The following is a 19,548-nucleotide window of genomic DNA, read 5'->3' as shown; positions in this document are numbered from 1 at the left end:
CAAACTTTAACTCAGAGGCCACAAAAACAGCCAGTTGCAAAGGCATAGGTGGCTCAATGGTAAAATGCCCAAGCAAGGGAGGTCCTAGATTCAAGTACTATCAAATCCGTGAAAAAGATAAGATGCTAAAGTGAATTTTGAGGGATAAAGAAGATCCTCTCATTGATGAATAACAAGTTGAATATTATGTCATTTTCTACATTCAATATGAGTAGATAAGGTGAAGTCAATGGGAAATAACTTAGTAATCCAAGCTCCTCAAAGGAAAACCATATTGAAAATCAGATGGCATTCTCCCCGGGCATTAGTACATTATTGGAAGATTTGTTGATAGTGATGTGTTATTTTCCAATTTCGCCAATCCTGTGCTGACTTAACCATAAATTGCCCGTAGTGTTTGACTAGCATGTCTTGAATTCAACCTTTCCATGCAGTTTCATGCCATAATGTTATGTAGGAAAATGGATGGCAATCTATACTTTAAGCCTAAGGACCTTTGAGACCACTAAACATAATGAAGAAGACCAACTACCAAGAGAATGAAGAAAATGCAATCAGATGATAAAACTAAGAAAACAAAATCTTATTGATTGATGATAGATCAATTAAAACAAATGTCAACTGCGATGGAAGGCAAGAAAAGCTGCACAAAACGCAGTGAATCCTCATACCACTTTATCCTTCTGCAATGACAATCATCCTAATTAAATGAACTTAACGCAGTTAAAACAGTAAATCAACTGTCACAACAATGTTGCAAGTAAATTGAAGGGCCAAGCACACAAAAAAAATGGATGCATATATAAACAATGGTAAACACCTTACATAGTTTCTCAGGATAGAAGGGGACACTTACAAAAGGGCAGTGGTGATCCATATTTAGGACACAGGTTTTACATGAACTGCAATGATGTGTCTGTTCTGATTTAGGCTTCATGCAGAACTGACAAAAGCTATAATTATCCAGGCCACCTTTGCCCACAACTTCGTAGTTGCCCCATGATATGATTGGTGGTGGCCCTGCAGGTTGGAATGCTGCCAAGAAATAGCTGGCAAGAGTCCCACTAGCCAAAATTAAAGTACAAATAGAATGAAAAATTGAGCTTGATCCGATTGTTGAAAATACTACAGGATACACTGCCCAAACACCACCACCTGCATGGAGACAGATTTGAATTTAAGCAAAAGAACAGAATATCTTATAAGTCATGTGTGTTATAGAAACAAAAAATAAAACCATATATTCAGACAAAAGCAACAACTTTGGAACTTCTCATCAAACTACTCAGACAAAATAGTGAATACTTCACAAAAGGCACGAATTGAAATCAAAACTGACCAAGAAGAACACATACATATTATAGACAGAATGATGCAGACAACAATGAGAACAATGAAACGATTTCCAAATGCATGGCAACAATCAAACCAGTGTCGTATATGCTGCTTAACCATGTTATTTGTAATAGCCCCACACCATCCACATTTATAAACTGGAGCATATGATGGAAGTAAGAGCCGCAACCCACATCCCCAGCAGATCGTCTCATAATTTTCTTCTAACATCTTTAAACTACAAACTTCCTGCAAGATAATTGCACATCAAACTAAAAATGTACAGTCTGAGATTTGACATGTAAAGCATATAAACTGCGAAAAGAAACCAACTATGAAAATCGCATGCATTGTTTAACATGACTTTATGCTGATGCCAAAGATCTTGAGCATCATTAAACACTATTTCTAGTCACATGAGGTAATGCGCACATAAAGATGTATTACTTATATGACCTGGGTATTTCTCATCCAGAATAATCATAGCTGTTCACGCCTCTCTTGTCCTAAATGGAAACAAATTCTGATCTTGGTTGTTTACTAAGACTCCTAGCAAGTAAAATATTAGCCTTAACATTCTTGATAGGTGAAAAAATACTATCTTCCTGAAACTTATGTATATTATCACATACATAATAATTCTATTGTAAAATACAAGTAGAACTGTATAGGAAATTCCAGCGTAACTGGAAGTATTAGCTACAAAAGACCAAGACCAAATTACCTGCTGTGGAAGGCTCATTTGCTCCCTATTTGCAGTCATTTAACAATGTTTTGCACAATAAAGGACGACTTTTGGCTGGATTTCAGATTTACAGTAACAGCTGGAGATGAAATGTCACAGAACTCTGTAACAACCTCATCATTAGCCTTAAACTATGCGAAGTTGACACCTTCAAGGCCTGGGCAGGCATTCCAAACCATTCAATTCAGGAATGTACATAATATTAAATTATTCCCAAATCATCAAAGCATCGATACTGTGAAGAAAGCTCCATCCAAACATTGCCTTGTAACCCTGGCAAATGTAGTACATACTGGTAAATTTAAAACTGTAAGTCTGGCAATTACATCTTTCTAGGGACTGGAAATACATAACAGCATTAAGATATATGTTCCATTGAGGACTTCAACACAATACACAGCATGAAAAAAGTCTAGCAAAGAAATTTCAAAGCTGAGAAATATAACCACGGCTCAAGAATGAGAGCATAAATCATAAAGGACAAAAAGGGCAAAGAATACCTTGCAGATAATTTATGTTAGGAAACAATAAACTTAGCCATCTTAACATTATCACAGAAGAATTATAGTGTAGTAATCTTTCACCTGCTGGTATAACACCATACTTAACATTGGAATATTTCTGTCATTTTAAAAACTTGAAACAGTCTTCAGAATCTAATAACTTTTAAGTGACATTATATTTTAACGGAATGCCAAAAATCAAATGGTAGATTTTCAGTATAGAAGGATCGCTGGTGTAAGACAGGAGTTATTAGATGTTTATCTAAGTAGGCCAGCCTAGGGATGTCATGTTGCCTGTCACTGGGGCCAAGAGGGCTTTGATTCCAATCCACTCTTGGACTTAGATAGAACAATCAAGAAACCCCCTTTACAATTTCTTCTCCAACTCTACAATGATGGCTCTTGTCTTTAGGGGAATGAGACATAGAAAGGGAAAGCAGTTACAAATATCCCACTAAGTAGGACACCCCGATGGATGCCCATGTTGTCTGTCCAGTGGGGCCAAGAGGGCTCTTATTCCAATTTGCTCTGAGGCTTAGTGTGGACACTGCTTCAAGTGGACTTATCATGCTTCTTCCTCCAAAACCTAATGAGTTTGTATAATATTATAGATATTATATGAATGCCATGTTATATGTGTGTGTTTGTATTTGTATATACTTGCAGGATTCAAATCCAGGATCACATTGTTTAAGGAGATATTTTACTTGTTAAAGATGTCACCCTGACCTTAATATGTTGCAATTGTAACTCTAGAGAGAATTCTAGGGCAAATTTGGAAGGGGGCATTACATTATCACTCATTGGAGCTTTATATCAAGAAAAAGAGGCACAGTAAATAACCCAATGCGTAACATAAACAATGGTCTTACAAATACCCCTACAGATTAAGAAGGCAATGCAAGAATGATCTACAGTCCTAAGACTAGTAAGATAATAAAAAAATATTTTAAATTTCCTAGCTACATTAGGTTTTGAACATGAACTGAAAATTAATAATACTTTTATTCAGAAGATACTGAATAGTCATACATTTTGTTTGAATGGCATGAGATTTCAATAAATATTTTTTGGTTTTGTGATTCCCATGCATTTTATTTGTTAATACATCCCTCGGCCTGATACCTTTTGGCTTTTTCCACTTGATTTCTCCAAACCTTGCCTTCCTAAAATTACTTTTATCAATTTTGGTTTCCCCTTGACACATGTGAGACAAGGCATGCAGGATGGCCCTAACAAATTCGCCATCTTTAAACTCCTGCTGTTTTTTATCTCCTTCATATTGGTGCCTTGCCTTGCAGCGCTCTGAGAACAGAACTTTGGCACTTTTTTCCCTTTGTAAACAATGCTTCTCTTTTGCTCATGACAATGGTTTCACCATGCATATGCACTTTTATAAACCTCTAAATCTGGCTTGACTTTCTTCTCAGAGCAGACTCTTCTTTGACAAAAAAATTCAAACAAGCTTGGTCTAAAATTTAAATTTACACCTTGGCTTGTGCATGTAGAAGTTTCGACCTATCAAATCTCTGCACTATTCCCTATCCCCATATATGTGCATTATTTACAAATATTCAATGGCAGATTCTTCACACGGCAATTTCACCAATTACAGAAACGGAAGAACATACACTCTGATAGCATAACCACACCTCAGGAAAGCAATGGGCAGAATATTTTTTATAAGAGATCGCAATTTACAAAAAAGGGAAGTCAGGCACAAGATTAATTGACCAGGTATGGCATATCCCACCAACTGCAAAAACTACATTTGTTGACAATAATGTGTAATTTTGATTATTTGCAGTTATGTAATGATGTAATATTATTATATTATTCCAAAGCATAGGGTCAATTGACATCATTTTTTTGTATAGTAAATAGCCAAAAAGTTAAAAATTTAGCAGTTCATCATGAAAGACTATATACCATGCAGGGTCACCAGAGAACATCCCAGTCTAGTGGACCTTGCAGGGTCACTAACTGATGTCATTTTCAATTTCTAATTTGTCACAAAACTATGTTGTCGCGTCTTTCCTTAGCAAGACAGTATTTGAAGCTGGTATGTCAGCGCTCAAGTATAAGGTTGCCTTGGGTGATCCGGAGCATCACAAGGAGGTCAGGGAACATGGGATTAGGCACTGGCATTAAGCAAAAAGTGAATCCTGATGAAGCTGCCATTTGTAATGTCCCCTGGTAAGATTGGAAATAATATTTAATTCAAACAACATTACACATCCTAAGAAGCAATTATTCATAAGTAGGAAGTAACAAAATTTCCCTAATCATATTGCTATTTGGCTTGACGAATCAAAAGTGTAGATTGTATCTAAGTTCCCTAGATACCAACCTGGCAATGGATTCCCTCAAAGTTTATAAGTCCAAGTCTGTAGCCATCAAGGCTTATGGGACAAACACCTACCCTATCTTGGGACAAAGCTCTAGTTGCTTGGATTTATACAAGCTCCTCCTTGGTACCATCACACACTTCCTTAAGTCAAATAATAATAAGATTGGAAATCAATTACTATTTTACAATTATAATTATTAAATCTATATATTATGTATATCTATATATATGCATAAAACCCGTTTGTTCATTTAGAAGCTACAAGATTCTATACATAACTGTTATTAAATTTTATATATATATATAATAGTTGTGCCCTGCACAACTATATATATATATATATATATATATATATATATATATATGCACTAATCTTGCCTAACTGGATTACAAAGATATAAATAACTCTGTAGTATTGCTAAAACAATACTCAGTGTTCCTTGCTTTCCAATGTTTTTTTCCTTTGATACACTCTCCCTTTGATCCTGACGACCGCTTTATATCCTTTTCATACAAGACACGTGCCTCTTGATGTAAATGTCGATTGTATCCCCTAAATAAATCGACGGCAACTCATATTCAATTTGTTTGTTATATTAGTTCTGTTAATAATCTGCCAACATGGATGATTAGACTTGTCGTTGATGTGCCTCTTCCTAATATAAAAGTTGTTAATACAGACCTGATTACTGAGATGGAAAGTGATCAGTAATCACCAAATCTATCTAAATCTCACCAAGTTCACTAATTAAAACCCTCTTCAAAACTTTAACCTCTTTAACATTCTATCAGCATCAAATGAAAATGAAATTTAACATGTAACCATGAGAAAATTAACCAAACAATGAAAACACCAAATTTCTCTCGTGGAAACCCAATTTGGGTGAAAACCACGATGTGAGTTGATGCTCACAAATTTTGTACTCTTCTAGAATACGCCTTGTGAGGAGCTTACCGGTTAAGGGGTACAAAATTATTATTAGGTGCTACTCAGTTAAGGGATTTACCTATAGACCTATTAAAGTCTTTGCGCTGTCAGGAGCAGCTTGGTTGGAGGATTTTGAACACTCTTTCGAATGCCACTTGCTTAGAGGATTTTGAGGACTCTTTTGAATGCCACTTGCTTAGAGGATTTTGAACACTCTTTCAAATGCCACCTACTTAGAGGATTTTACAATAGGATCCTGTTAAGATCCACCCTATTAGGGGATTTTACTGTTAAAATGGTTAAATAGTAACCGAAAGAAAATGATCTGTGATTTGTACTACCTCTGCATGATCAAATCCAGTTAAATATTGTAACTCTTCAACATACCCAACACTCTTCTTTGGCTTGATTGCACTCTATCCCTGGACTTACTGAATCATCGTAACCTTCTCCAATTCCGCAACCAGCAATCAACTTCTTCATTATTTTACCGTTAAGTAGAATTCCTTCAACCACATTAACAAAACCTAGATCCAACGGTCCAAAATTTATTTTGGTAAGTTACAACACATCTGACCATCCATAAATTATTTTTCTCTGACTGTGTCAGCTCACAATTGAAATTCACCTTGGAAATTTATCTATCTCATAAGCCGTTTTGACCAAGAAAGAAACTTCTCGAAGGATCTTCCTCAAATGCATAGCTCGATCAATGTGTAAGCAAATCCTTTCCATAAATCATGCAAATACCTTCCTACTCGAAAATCATCACCTATCCGAATAACAATTTGAATCGCATGGCCACTCCACATATCTTCATCAATTGTTCTTCATCACTGATTCAACCTTTACCTATGTACTTGTTTCCCTGTTCACCCGTTTACCTATCAGCATCACTTCTAGATCATTAAACTACATTATAAGGTGCTATCTTAATCACATCATCTTGACAATGTCATCAATCATATCCTATGATCGATCCACCTAATATTGCACCGATTTGATATAGTATTCAAATCACTTAATTATTTGTCAATAACTGTTTTAGCAATTACCCAGTTTGATCTCATAAATCATAACTTACTCAATTCATCACATAAAAAGGTGTTATCATAAACATAGCATCATGACACATAACATAATCTTCTTGTGGGATAGTGTTGATGTCATTTTTGTACCACTACATAACATATAGCAATTGAATTTTTGATATGGAATATCAAACACTCAACCCTCTCTTGAAAAGTAAATGCTCATGAAGAACATGAGAAAACTCCAAGGTTCCTTACACTTGTGGATACTAACTCAGTTATATTAATGTGATTTGCTGGTTAATCATGTACACGGGCTTACGTTATTCATTCGAAGATAACTTGGTGGTACTTTGCTTTGCTTGACCTGTTCCTTTTCTCCTTGATCACTTTCACTTTCAACTACTCTTACCACTAATTGTTTACTACTCTACTACTACTCCTATGAATGAAGAAATCAGCAAATGGACGGGGATACAACCAAATGAAAGCATGCCAACGGCACTACCTCCATTGGTGCAATGATTCTAAGGGATACTCTTAGGATTTTCACACTAACACCTATCTTCCAAACCATCTTGAAGTACAAGCGGAAAGATGAAATGCAAATAGAACTTGGGAGCGATCGGACTAGATTACCACACAAGGCTTCCTAATAAGCCACTAGGATGCTAGTGGCCTAGTATATAGATCCCTATCAAACATTCACTAACATCATCATACAACTAGCCATCTACTTCTACTCTAACAACATGAAATGAAATTCTACTTTAATTTGAGAGATGAGAAGAAACATGCAAATACACCAAAATGATCATGTATATCCACCATGCAAGCCACAACAATGAATAAAGAACAATTTGATAGTATTTTGATAACAATTCTCCAACATAACTCTCCTTTACAAATGAGAACAAAATGGCCTCATATAGAGGCTCAAAATTACGAGTGGCCACGATTAAGATGCAAAATCAAGGGCCAAGATTAAACCTTACAAACCCTAATTAGGGTTACCATCATTCAACCAATTACATGAGGGCACCAACTTTGTGGGCCAATGAGAAAATTACAATAATTTGTTAGCCAATGAGAACATAGGACACTTGGCATGATTTGATTGGATGCACAAGAAATTTCCACCTCATCAACCTTATCTTATAAATTTATTTAATCTTTGAGATGAGGTGAAGCCTTGGATCCTTGAGCTCATCCTCAGAAACTTTCTCATCACCACTTGAACTTGCTTGTACCTAATGTCCTGACCTTGAAAGGGTGAGGTCTCCATGTAATTGGGGTAATCTTGCCTTGGCCTCGGTGGCTTGCCCAGACGTGAACCTCCTTGCAATTTGAGAGCCTTGCTCTTGGCCACCACCTTGAAATCGAACTTGACCTCTTTCAACCTTTCGTCTCACTTTCCTCCTTCATTATCCTTGCCTTCCTTAACCTTCCTGATCTTTTCTAACCTTCCTATTCAAATTTGGTTTGCATAAATAGCCAAGCCTTGCGTAGCCTCAAATATTTTCAAATCACTTCCTCCAAATTTGCTCTTCCTTGAAATTCACTCTTCCTTGAGATTCACTTTTCAATTTTCAACAAATCAAATAAAAGAGGTAGGACCCCATATAGAATTGCTTTTGATTTTGCACTGTCCTAAGTTGCCACTCTAAATTTTCAATTATAATTCTAGCCCAATCAAATTTTCTCTTTCCATTTTCAATTTCATCAATAAAATAGTACATCCAGTTCTCGAATTGCATACCTTGAGCCATGCCCATGATCCGGCTGAGAAGTACAATAAGGTCGCCATAATCCAACTTGAAATCTGACCAGGTGAGCTTTGACGGCCTGGTAACTCCCTTCTTGCCTTGATTTAACCAATTCTGCCTTAGATGAATGAAGTAAGCATCCTGATTATCCTGAAAGAACTTGGCCGCCTGATCCATCATTACCACTGTCATGCTTTTCAACTGTACCATGTTCACCCTGCCGATATTGGTATCACTTATTCGCCATAGTTTCGAGAAGGAGGTGGTCTCAAGTATCGTGTCGTCCTTGTCTTTTTTGGTATCCATTCCCTTTGGATTCTTGCTTGTACTAACATCCACCATCCTAAACACTTATTTTTGCCTCTTCGTTCTAACTACACTTATCAATCTCCAAACTTTTTTTTATTCCAGGAATCTAGCTTATTTCTGCCTCTCCAAATCCTATCTCTACACTTATCAATCTCCAAACTTCAATCCTAGGGGTGGGACTACCACTTATTTCTACCTCTTCATTACCTTAGGACGAACTACACTTATATCCCCCAACTTCAATCCTATGGTAGTCTAGCTTATTTCTACCTCTCCAAATGTCCTATCATGAAATCTACACATATATCTCCCAACTTCAGTCTATTAATGGAAATGATAAAGTGGTGGATGAAAAGTGCAAGAAAAAGATAATGGAAACGAACCAAGCAAGAACAAGGAATAAAATCTGCCTTTAAAACCAATCTTCACCTCTAAAAATGAATGAGAATCTTACCTTAAATCTGCCTTCTACCAACAATCGGGCCTCTTCAAGTTCAGATCTGATCTCAGAAAATTCAGTCCTTGCAAATAATGAATCTCTAACAAAAATCAGGATTCACCAACCTTAGTCTCTCTTGAAAATTCGCCAATATGCAAAATTAGATCTCATGCAAATTCTGCCCCCTTGTGAAATTCGCCCAACTCTACAAAAATCAGACTTTCCAAGACAACCTTGCTGCCCTTTAACCAATTTCAGACCTTCAAAATTGTCCAGCTAGGGCAAAAAATCATTGCCCTAGGAAGAAACCGCAATCCCCCCAAGCAAAAATCACCAACCTCCAAAATTCTGCCCTCAAAATTGCACCTCTATTGCAAATTCGGCTCTGCACTTAAAAACTCTGCAATACTGCAAATTTCAGCCAACTAGGATAGAAAATTGCCCCCTAAAAATCAGAATTGCTGCCTATGAAATTCGCTCAGCTAGGGCAGAAAATTGCTCCTCTAAATCAGACCTTCTGCTGCAAATTTGGGCCTCCAAACAAATTTGCCTAGGGCAGAAAAGAAATCTGCTCCTCACAAAAAAAACACCCCTCAAATGAAGAAAGTCAATGCCCACAAGGAGGAAAAGCGCTGCCAAAAATCGGAAAATCAGACCTCACAATCAACCATGCTCCCCTTCCAAACAAATTCGCTGCTCCACAGAATGGAAGAAGTTGGAATGAGAAATGAAAAGGAGCCCCCTCTTATACCAAACTTTTGCCTCCTTGAATAGGGCCTACCTGCATTGGAGGGAAATAAAAGTAAATAAAGGGTTTAAATTAGCCAAACCCGAAATTACCATAAGCCCTAAAATTGAAATTTAAAAAAAAGTGTAGACCTCTAATATAGCTTTAAACCTTCCCCGTTGTGGACCCAATGATTTACCTTGAATTTCACACCTCTGAGGCCTTAAAATACATTGAATTTAACACACAAAGGGAGGCAAAATTAAATTTCCAACTTACAAACACTCAGCCCAAAAATATGATTTTAATTTCAATTTCACTTCCTTTTAAAATTTTGGAATCCCCCTCTAGGCAATTTAATATCAACTTAATCAAATTTTGCACTTCAATCCAATTTCAATTTTTTGCTATACAATTTCAGTTTGCAATTAAAATAAATCCTTATTTGGCAAATTCAATTTCACCATCAAAGTTTTTTTAGATTTCCAAAACAACTAAGTCCACAAATTCATTTTGAAAATGCTCGAGCTTATACAATTATATCAAATTTTCAAAAATCCATCTAACTCCAAAATTTGCAAATTTGTCTTACTAGACATTATTTTAACTATCGAAAAAATATTGTCGTTGAATTTTGTTTGGCCTAAGGACAAAATTACATGTTCCGGAAAATCAAGTTTAGCACCAGGTGAAAATAAATCGAATCCCTCCTAGAGACCAAGACATCCAAGGTGTAAAATTACCAATTTGAAACCTCTGGACAACTCTAAAAATTCATTAAGGCAAACAAAGACTTACAACACCCGCAAAAATCGCCAAGGCCTGCGGTCTCCAAAGTTTTGGGGCGATAGTGTGAAAACCTCACAACAGATAGCAACACTTAAAACATATTGCAACTCATTTTGCACTCGATCAATATCTGCTAACATGCTGAAAACATTTATTCAAATAGTTGAAATCAATGACAACCAAATAACTGATTTACTTGTTATCAAATTTGTAACAATTCTTCATTAACTCATTATGTAACGTCATTGCAACAACCTCTTCATCAATTACTAATCACTTCATTATTGCATCATTAATGCCAACAATCTCCCCCTTTTGCATTGATGGAAAAACTATGATAGCATATACTCCCCCTAAGTCAATACTTCATCTCTGCTTCACCTCATCTCTATCTTGTAACAGCTCTCCCTCTCTGACTCATATCTACCTGATACTTGATCTCTGTCAATCTCTGTCAGTTGTACATCGCTCCTCCTTTGCTTGCTCATACATTATCTCCCCACATCACTACACATCTCCCACTTTCACCTAATCTCCTCCATTTATCTATCATTCATTTATCTATCTCTCTTCTTCACTTCTAATTGTACTTGACTAATCCTTGTCTGTTTTGTCCTTATCACTACAAATAGTATCAAAATTATACTTCTCACCATCATGCTCAGACTTCTCCTAAGGTAGATTAATCCACCTCTACATCAATTCAAACATATGATATTCTGATTAAGTACATATGAACTGATGCAATCAACATCTTCCTCTAATTAATTGCAAATAGGGGAATGACCCCTAGTCTACTTCTGAGATATTCAAAGCTCTCCTTTGGTAGTGGCTTGGTAAATATATCAGCAACTTGTTCTTTTGTAGGCACATACTCAAGCCTTACCTCTTTCTCCTGTACCTGTTCTCTTAGAAAATAATACTTTATTGCTATATGCTTTGTCTTTGAATGCATCACTGTATTCTTAGAAATATTTGAAAAACTAGTGTTATCACAATTGATAACAACTAGTTTTGTAACCTTTTCACGTATCCCTTCAAGAATCTATTCTATCCTATGTTCCCCCGAGTTTCCGGGACGGGGACAGCAAGGAACAACAGGACGGGTTTTCGGGATGGCAATTATTTTTGCCAATTTTGGGGACGGGGATAGGGGGACGGCAAAAGTGACTTTTTTGTTTTTTGTGTTAAAAAATTGGGGACGGATGCAAGTCCCCGAGACGGGGACGTCCCCATCCCTAAAACGCTAGCTTTTTTGGGGGGACACATCCCTGAGGAAAAAAGGTTCTATCCATATCGCCTATTGACAATTTATCACAAAAACAACATATTTTGCCTTTGCAGTAGATTGTAAAATGCAATTTTGCTTCTTGCTTGTCCATGACACTAATATTTCACCAAGAAAGAATGCTACTCTACTTAGGCTCTTCCTAACATCAACATTACCAGCGCAACCTACATCAGTAAACACATTCAAACTGAAATCTCCTTTTTCCATACCATAGACCATAATCTTCTCTTCCTTTGAGATATCTAATGCAAGGGAGGATATAGAGAGCAGGGGTAAGATGGAATAAACCCAACTTAAACCTACAAACAATCCCCATTGCTCAGAGTTCACATGGAAGCTTAATCAAATACACAAGGAACAAGAGGCCATATGCAATATTCAATAGGTGTAATTATTTAACTTCACATATAAAGATAGCAACATGCCTGATTGTGAGGACTTCCAGGTTGCAGCCTTATACAAAGAACATTATGAAACTAGAGTCCAAGCTCGCATCTCTATCTTCTACTCTCTAATCTTATTATGATCTTCTCACTAAAGAAGAATAGGGGCATACAAGACAAGTTTCTGTTTGAAAATAGCCCCCTTGAGATTGTGGAAGAGTACAAATACTTGGGCATCGATTTTCATAACAAACTCAACTGGGATACTTGTAGATCGAAAAGGATCCAAGGGGGCTGGAAGGCGTTATACTCTTTACAAAACAAGTGCAGGAACGCAAAATTATGGGATTGGACGACCATGAAAACTCTGTTTGGTTTGCTGGTCACTCCGGTTATTCTATACGGATGTGAAGTGTGGGGCGGTAGTATGTCCAAACAGAAATGGCGGCAAGTAGAAAGAATTCAAAAACACTTTATCACATGCAATCTTAAAGTCAAGACCACAGTTCCGTATGAAATCCTTTTGGCGGAGGTGGGTTCCTTTCCATTAGAAGCCGTCGCATTGATCCGAATGCTAAGCTATTTAAAGAAAACCCAAGGTCTAGAAACACATCGTTGGCCCAAGTTGGTAATAGAAGAAAAACTTGTGAGGCGGAAAAGCACATGGATGAAACAAAATGACAAATGGATGCAAAAATGGGATATCAACATCCAAGCTTGCCCGGATAACATTAAAGAAATAAAAAAGTTTGTCAATGAAAAATTTCGCAATATTCTGTGGACAAGACACATAGGGAGGAAAAAATCTTATTACATTAAAGAATTTAATCCCACTTCTAGTCATGATGAAAAGGCCTATATAAGGGCACCTATTAACTGAAAAGCAAAAATGTTGATGGCACAAATTAGAACTAGTTCACATCAGCTACGATGTGAAACTGGTAGATGGCAAGTTCCAAAGGAAGAGTGGGCAGACAGAACATATTTATTCTGCAATATGGGAACAGTGGAGACAGAGCAACACTTTGTCATGGAATGCTTGGCTTAAAACGACATCAGATCTGATTATACAAAAATTCTGCAGAACAAGGACTTCAACTATTTATTTGAGGAAGATCAAGTGAAGAGAACAGCGGAGTTGATTATCAAAATTCAGAGAAGAAGAGACAAGTTAACCAAAACTTTGCAACTGACTAGTTTGGCTCCTGACTCGGGAGGGCGATTGCATGGGTCCCATAGACTACTTTAGTCTCGTGGACGTCATTAAAATCTATGATATCATACCATATCATTCCTTACTAGGAACTACCTTTCCTTCATCTAGCCAAGCTTCTTATATAGCTAGCTAAGCCACAAGTCAGCTAATCAAGCATTTAATTACATTATAGGTTCAGTCTTGGAAGAGTAAATTGAAACCCAAGAAAAGGACAACATAAGCTCATGCACACTTAAGAATAGGTCCACACAAGAGTTACGAGTCATCTCCCAACTACGCAAGACACCATGTCACCATAGGAAACTACACAAACAGGAACAACTTGCCTCACTAGATGAAAACTATTGGAAACAGTGACTGCGAAGAACAACACGTAACTTGAAGTATATGAAACATCAAAAGCGCACACTTAGGACAAGGATCAACAATAGGTCCTATATATGATACCAACTAAGCACTACTTGAAACCAGAAGCAGCAATGGCTACTTTGCGAACAAAAGAATGGTACAAAAAACAAGAAATATTTTTGGTTGATGCAAGATTGCTCAAAGACCCAAGATGCTCCTGCATCAAACCCCTGGGGTTAATAAAGAAATGATGTCCATATCAGAGATTACTGATATTCTGACCTGAATCATAAAGATCCAACTTAGCTTGTGTAATCCACGAACTATCTTCAACTAGTTTGTCTGTCCAAAGTATTCCATGTAGTCTTTTCCTTTGGTACTCTTGTTTATTCTGCTATTTAAGATCCTCTCAATGCTTTGTCTTCTTATTAGGATAATCTAGGTTGCTTGTCAATTCAAAATACTCAAAGATATCTACAATATTGAAATTAGGTGAAATATCCATATCTTTTGACAATTCAACTTCAAAAGCATTTCCATTGCCAAATTTTCTCAGAATCTTGCAAGGACCAAATTTCTTCATTTTCAACTTACTGTAGGTGCCAACTATAAATCTATCCTTCTTCAAATGAATCATAACCTCATCTCCAACCTCGAAATATTTATGCTTCCTCTTATTTGCTTTCTATTTCGATTTCAAATTATTGTTCTTCAAATTCTCTTTCACATCCTCATGCAAAGTCTTCAAGAAATTTGCAAATTCCTCACCTTCAACACTTCTTTTATCATCCATAGCCAAATCCCTTAATTTAGTAGTTCTATTAGGATTCATTCCAGTAACTATCTCAAAAGGTGTCTTCTTAGTGCTCCTATTCACAAAATTGTTATATGCGAACTACAGTCGTGCCAAAACCAAATCCCAATTAGCAGGCTTATCTCCAATCAAACATCTCAACAAGTTATCCAAACTTTTGTTCACAACCTCAGTTTGTCTATTTGTTTGTAGATGAAATATAGAGCTAAATTTCAACTTTGTATTCAATTTCTTCCAAAATGTCCTCCAAAAATAACCAGTATACTTAATATCTCTATCTAAAACAATAGTCTTAGGTAAACATGCAATCTTACTACTTCTTTAAAGAATAACTCAACGGTATGTACTGCATCAGATGTCTTCTTACAAGGTATGAAATGAGCCATCTTTGAAAATTTGTCAACCACTACGAAAATAGAATCATTGCCTCTCTGAGTTCTAGGTAAACCAAAAGAACAAAGTCCATACTGTTAGAATATATAGTCCACTGATATAACTGAGAGGGGAGTGGGGGTGAATCAATTATACGAATAATATCACCAATAACAACTTTAAACAATTTTAACCATATGAGTAATGTAAACTAAAACCACAACAAGATACTTATACACAATAACACCAGATATGTTAACTAGAGAAACCCTTGATCAGAGGGAAAACCCCGGTGGGGATGATACCCACAAGATGATGTACTAATATAAATATTCCTTGTTAGAGGATAGACCCTGTTAGGAGTCTGTTACAATATTCAATATATATGAGTTCCTGTTAGAAGACTTTGAATCCCTGTCAGGAGATTTCAACCCTATTAGGAGTTGTGAAAGACAATTGGACCCACTGCCCAAACAGCTTCGAAGGTAAGACCAATGAACCCACTGTCCAAATGATCATTGTATATTTCCTTGCAGAATAATAGAACTAAATAGTACTCCCTTTCTCTGTCTCTGTCCTATTAACTGGACTTCTGCTCCTTCTGATCTTGTAACCAAATCATGAACTGCGCATCCAATAATCCCTTGGATCACTTACATGCATTCAATCAATACTTTGCTCCTTTTTGCAATCCGCACTCCAACAATGATCTCAATAAACGTCCTACTTTTTGCAATCAAGGAAAACATCTTTCCTTTATACCATATCTTCATAATAATTCCTTGAGTCGGCCTTGAGGCTTTCCCAATTAATTAAAATAAGATAATTAATTTAATTACAATTACAATAGCATTGTCGGCTCACAGTCTATACAAAACTTTACACGTGCAACTCCAGGTCTTGCACACTCGCTAACGTCATCACCTAACTGTCCTCTGTCACTATCTGACTATGCATCACCTCATTATATCTTAGCCAAAAGATATGATGCAAACATCAGAAACTGCCAAACAAATACTCTGTTTCTCTGTTACTCACAGTAAATCATATACAACTGTCATACATCTTCGATTCAGACTTCGTCCTCTTAACCACATCATCAGGACACATCCAAGAACATGTAAATAACTATGCATCAGTTAACCCTTACTCAGTTATTGCGCAACATAAGATCTCTGACTGTTATTCTTCCAATCTCTACAGAAACATTGCTATGTTGACATCAATGACAAACACAATTATAAATGCAACATATCAATACTCTCCAATGCTTAGGATACTCCCCCAATGTAGTATCATCAGCATTCATGCTAACAATCTCCCCCTTTGGCATTGATGGCAACATAGATGAAAAACTATCCAAGTTCCAAGAATACCGAGTAAATTTCTGCTGCTGCATATTCCTGCATCGTCACATGAATCTTTCTAAATCTCTCTGAAAATATATCTCCCCCCATTGCTTAGGAGTACTTCTCGTGCACACTCTCCTCTATGCCCTAGGAGATGTTTTTCATACCTATCTCTCCCCCATTGACATCAATGTCAAAGGTGTCAATCACAAAAACAATTGTTACATACCAATTGTTAATCTGTTGCTCCAAGTTATTAACCAACTCGAGTGTCCAGAGACGTTGTTCAATACCATATACCAAATACCAAGAGTCCTCAATGACTCGGTACATACCAGATACTCCCCCATTCAAGAAGCATTATCATATAGTCCAGTCAAATAATAGTGCTCTATGCCACTAGACTGATGCACTCTCTGCATCAACTACTCAGAAGTAGGCAAAGGCATAACCCCAAGCATACCTCTTAAGTATTCACATGTCTCTTTAGGGCAAGGGCTTCGTAAAGATATCTACAATCTGATCTTTGGTACTTACATACTCTAATCTGATCTCCTTTTCTACTGCTTTCTCTCTCAACACATGATACTTAATTGATATATGCTTTGTCTTAGAATGCAATATAGGATTCTCAGACATACTAACTGTACTTATGTTATCACAGTAAATGATAATAGATTCTTCAATCTCAATTCTAATATCCTTCAACATTTGCTTCATCCACATAACTTGATTACAGTTATTTGTTGTTGTAACATACTCTGCCTCAATTGTGCTTTGTGAAATACAATCTTGTTTCTTGAATAACCAAGAAACCAATCTTCCTCCAAGAAAGAATGCTCCACTACTGGTGCTATTTCTATCATCCATACTGCCTGCCCAATCAACATCAGTATATGCACAAAGTGTGTAATCATTTGATCTGTCATACCAAATTTCATAGTTAGATGTATCTTTCAGATATCAGAATATTCTCTTTACAGCTGCAAAATGATATTCTTTAGGATCAGCTTGAAATCTAGGTACTATCCCAATTGCATTTGCTCTATCTGGTCTTGTATGAGTCAGATACTGCAAACCTCCAATCATTGATCTATACTTCTTTTGTTCTATAGCAGGTGTTTCATCTTTGCTAGATAACTTATGACCAATTATCATGGGTGCACCAACAAGTTTACAACTTTCCAAACCAAACCTTTTCAACAAGTCTTTCAAGTACTTAGTTTGTGAGATGAATATACCATCATCATTCTGCGCAATCTGCAATTCTAGGAAAAACTTCATTTCTCTCATCATGCTTATTTCAAATTCATTCTTCATATCTTCAGCAAATTTATCACTAGCTTCAAAATTGTCTCCAAAAATGATGTCATCAACAAATACTACAATGATTAATAAACCATCTTCAATCTCTTTTAGATACAAGTTATTGTCAGCCGTACCTTTAGCAAATCCAAGCTTTGCCAAGTAATTGTCCAACCTTGCATACCAAGTTCTTAGTGCTTGCTTCAGACCAGAAAGAACTTTCTTCAATCTGCATACCATGTCTTTGTCTTCTAATAAAGGAAAACCATCAGGCTGCTCAACATAGACTTCTTCTTCTAGTTCTCCATTCAGAAATGCAGACTTGACATCCATCTAATAAACCTTGAATTTCTTGTTTGTTGCATATGCCAAAAACATCCTTACAGCTTCCATTCTTGCTACAGGTGCATATGTCCCCTCATAATCAATGCCTTCTTGTTGTGAATAGTCTTTACAAACAATTTTGGCCTTGTTTCTCACAAATTTTCCTTGCTCATTCATCTTATTCCTAAAAACCCATTTAGTTCCTATCACATTCTTGTCTTTTGGTCTAGGGACCAATTCCCATGTATCATTCTTTATTATCTGATCCAATTCTTCCTTCATTGCTTGGATCCAATATTTGTCTTTGACTGCTTCATCTGCGCACTTTGATTCAACTTGAGATATCAAACATATCTTCTCATTTACTTTGTTCCTTGTCATTACTCCTTTGTCCTTACTTCCAATTATCTGCCCAGGAGGGTGATTCTTTGTCAGATTTTTGTTAGTGGTAGAAGTTGACATCTCAACTCTTATCTCTTCTCTAGGTTCAGATCTCTACTCTTCTCCTTGTTCAATAATTTGCACATCATTCTGCAAGTCATTGTTAGTCTTAAGGAAAACTTCAGCATTTTGTCTAACAATTCCAGAGTTATCCAATTCTTCATCTGAATTGTAATCTATCATCTTTTCTTGGGTTCCAAACTTCTCATCAATTCTTACATTTGCGCACTCAACTATTGTCTTAGTTCTATAGTTAAAGCATTTGTAAGCCTTACTTTTCAAAGAGTAGCCAAGAAACATACCTTCATTGCTTCTTGGATCAAACTTACCAATGTCATCGTCTCTCTTAATATAATATTTGCTCCCAAATATTCTGAAATTTTTGACTAATGGTGAATGACCAAACCATAGTTCATAAGGTGTCTTGTCCATACCTTTTTTGATCTATACTTTGTTCAAAGTATACACTGTTGTATTCGCTGCTTCTCTCCAAAATGTCTTAGAAACATCATTCTCATATTTCATCGCTCTAGTTGCCTCTGCTATAGATTTATTTCTTCTCTCAGCAATCCCATTTTGCTCAGGTGTTCTAGGTGCAGATAGTTGTCTTTTGATTCCATTTTCTTCATAGAACATATTAAATTCTCTAAAGGTAAACTCTCCTCTATCAAATCTCAAACATTTAATCTTAACATCAGATTCATTCTCAACTCTATTCTTAAATATCTCGAACTTTTCAAAAGCTTTTGATTTCTCTTTAAGAAATGTTACCCACATCATTCT

At 36.4% G+C, this 19,548-nt stretch overlaps 1 protein-coding gene across 8 annotated transcripts in view; it reads right to left on the bottom strand.

The window, feature by feature from the left end:
- LOC149537428 (DHHC-type zinc finger family protein) overlaps nt 1-19,548 on the bottom strand; it is a 67,173-nt gene that overhangs the window by 27,808 nt on the left and 19,817 nt on the right. For 3 of the 8 annotated variants that reach the window (XM_089802918.1, XM_089802919.1, XM_089802925.1), the window contains 2 exons: nt 1,356-1,584; nt 857-1,155 (listed from right to left, as the gene is read on the bottom strand). In XM_089802918.1, the coding sequence (XP_089659044.1) occupies nt 857-1,155; nt 1,356-1,584 (528 nt within the window). Of the gene's footprint in view, nt 1-856; nt 1,156-1,355; nt 1,585-2,059; nt 2,373-9,421; nt 10,188-19,548 lie in introns of all 8 variants that reach the window. The other 5 variants (XM_089802920.1, XM_089802924.1, XM_089802921.1 and 2 more) reach the window with 4 other exon arrangements.

Source organism: Cupressus sempervirens, chromosome 9 (genome assembly GCF_028749045.1).
Source record: "Cupressus sempervirens isolate cs-2001-9-10 chromosome 9, ASM2874904v1, whole genome shotgun sequence".
NCBI lineage: Eukaryota > Viridiplantae > Streptophyta > Pinopsida > Cupressales > Cupressaceae > Cupressus > Cupressus sempervirens.
This window is presented reverse-complemented; position numbering and strand designations above follow the sequence as displayed.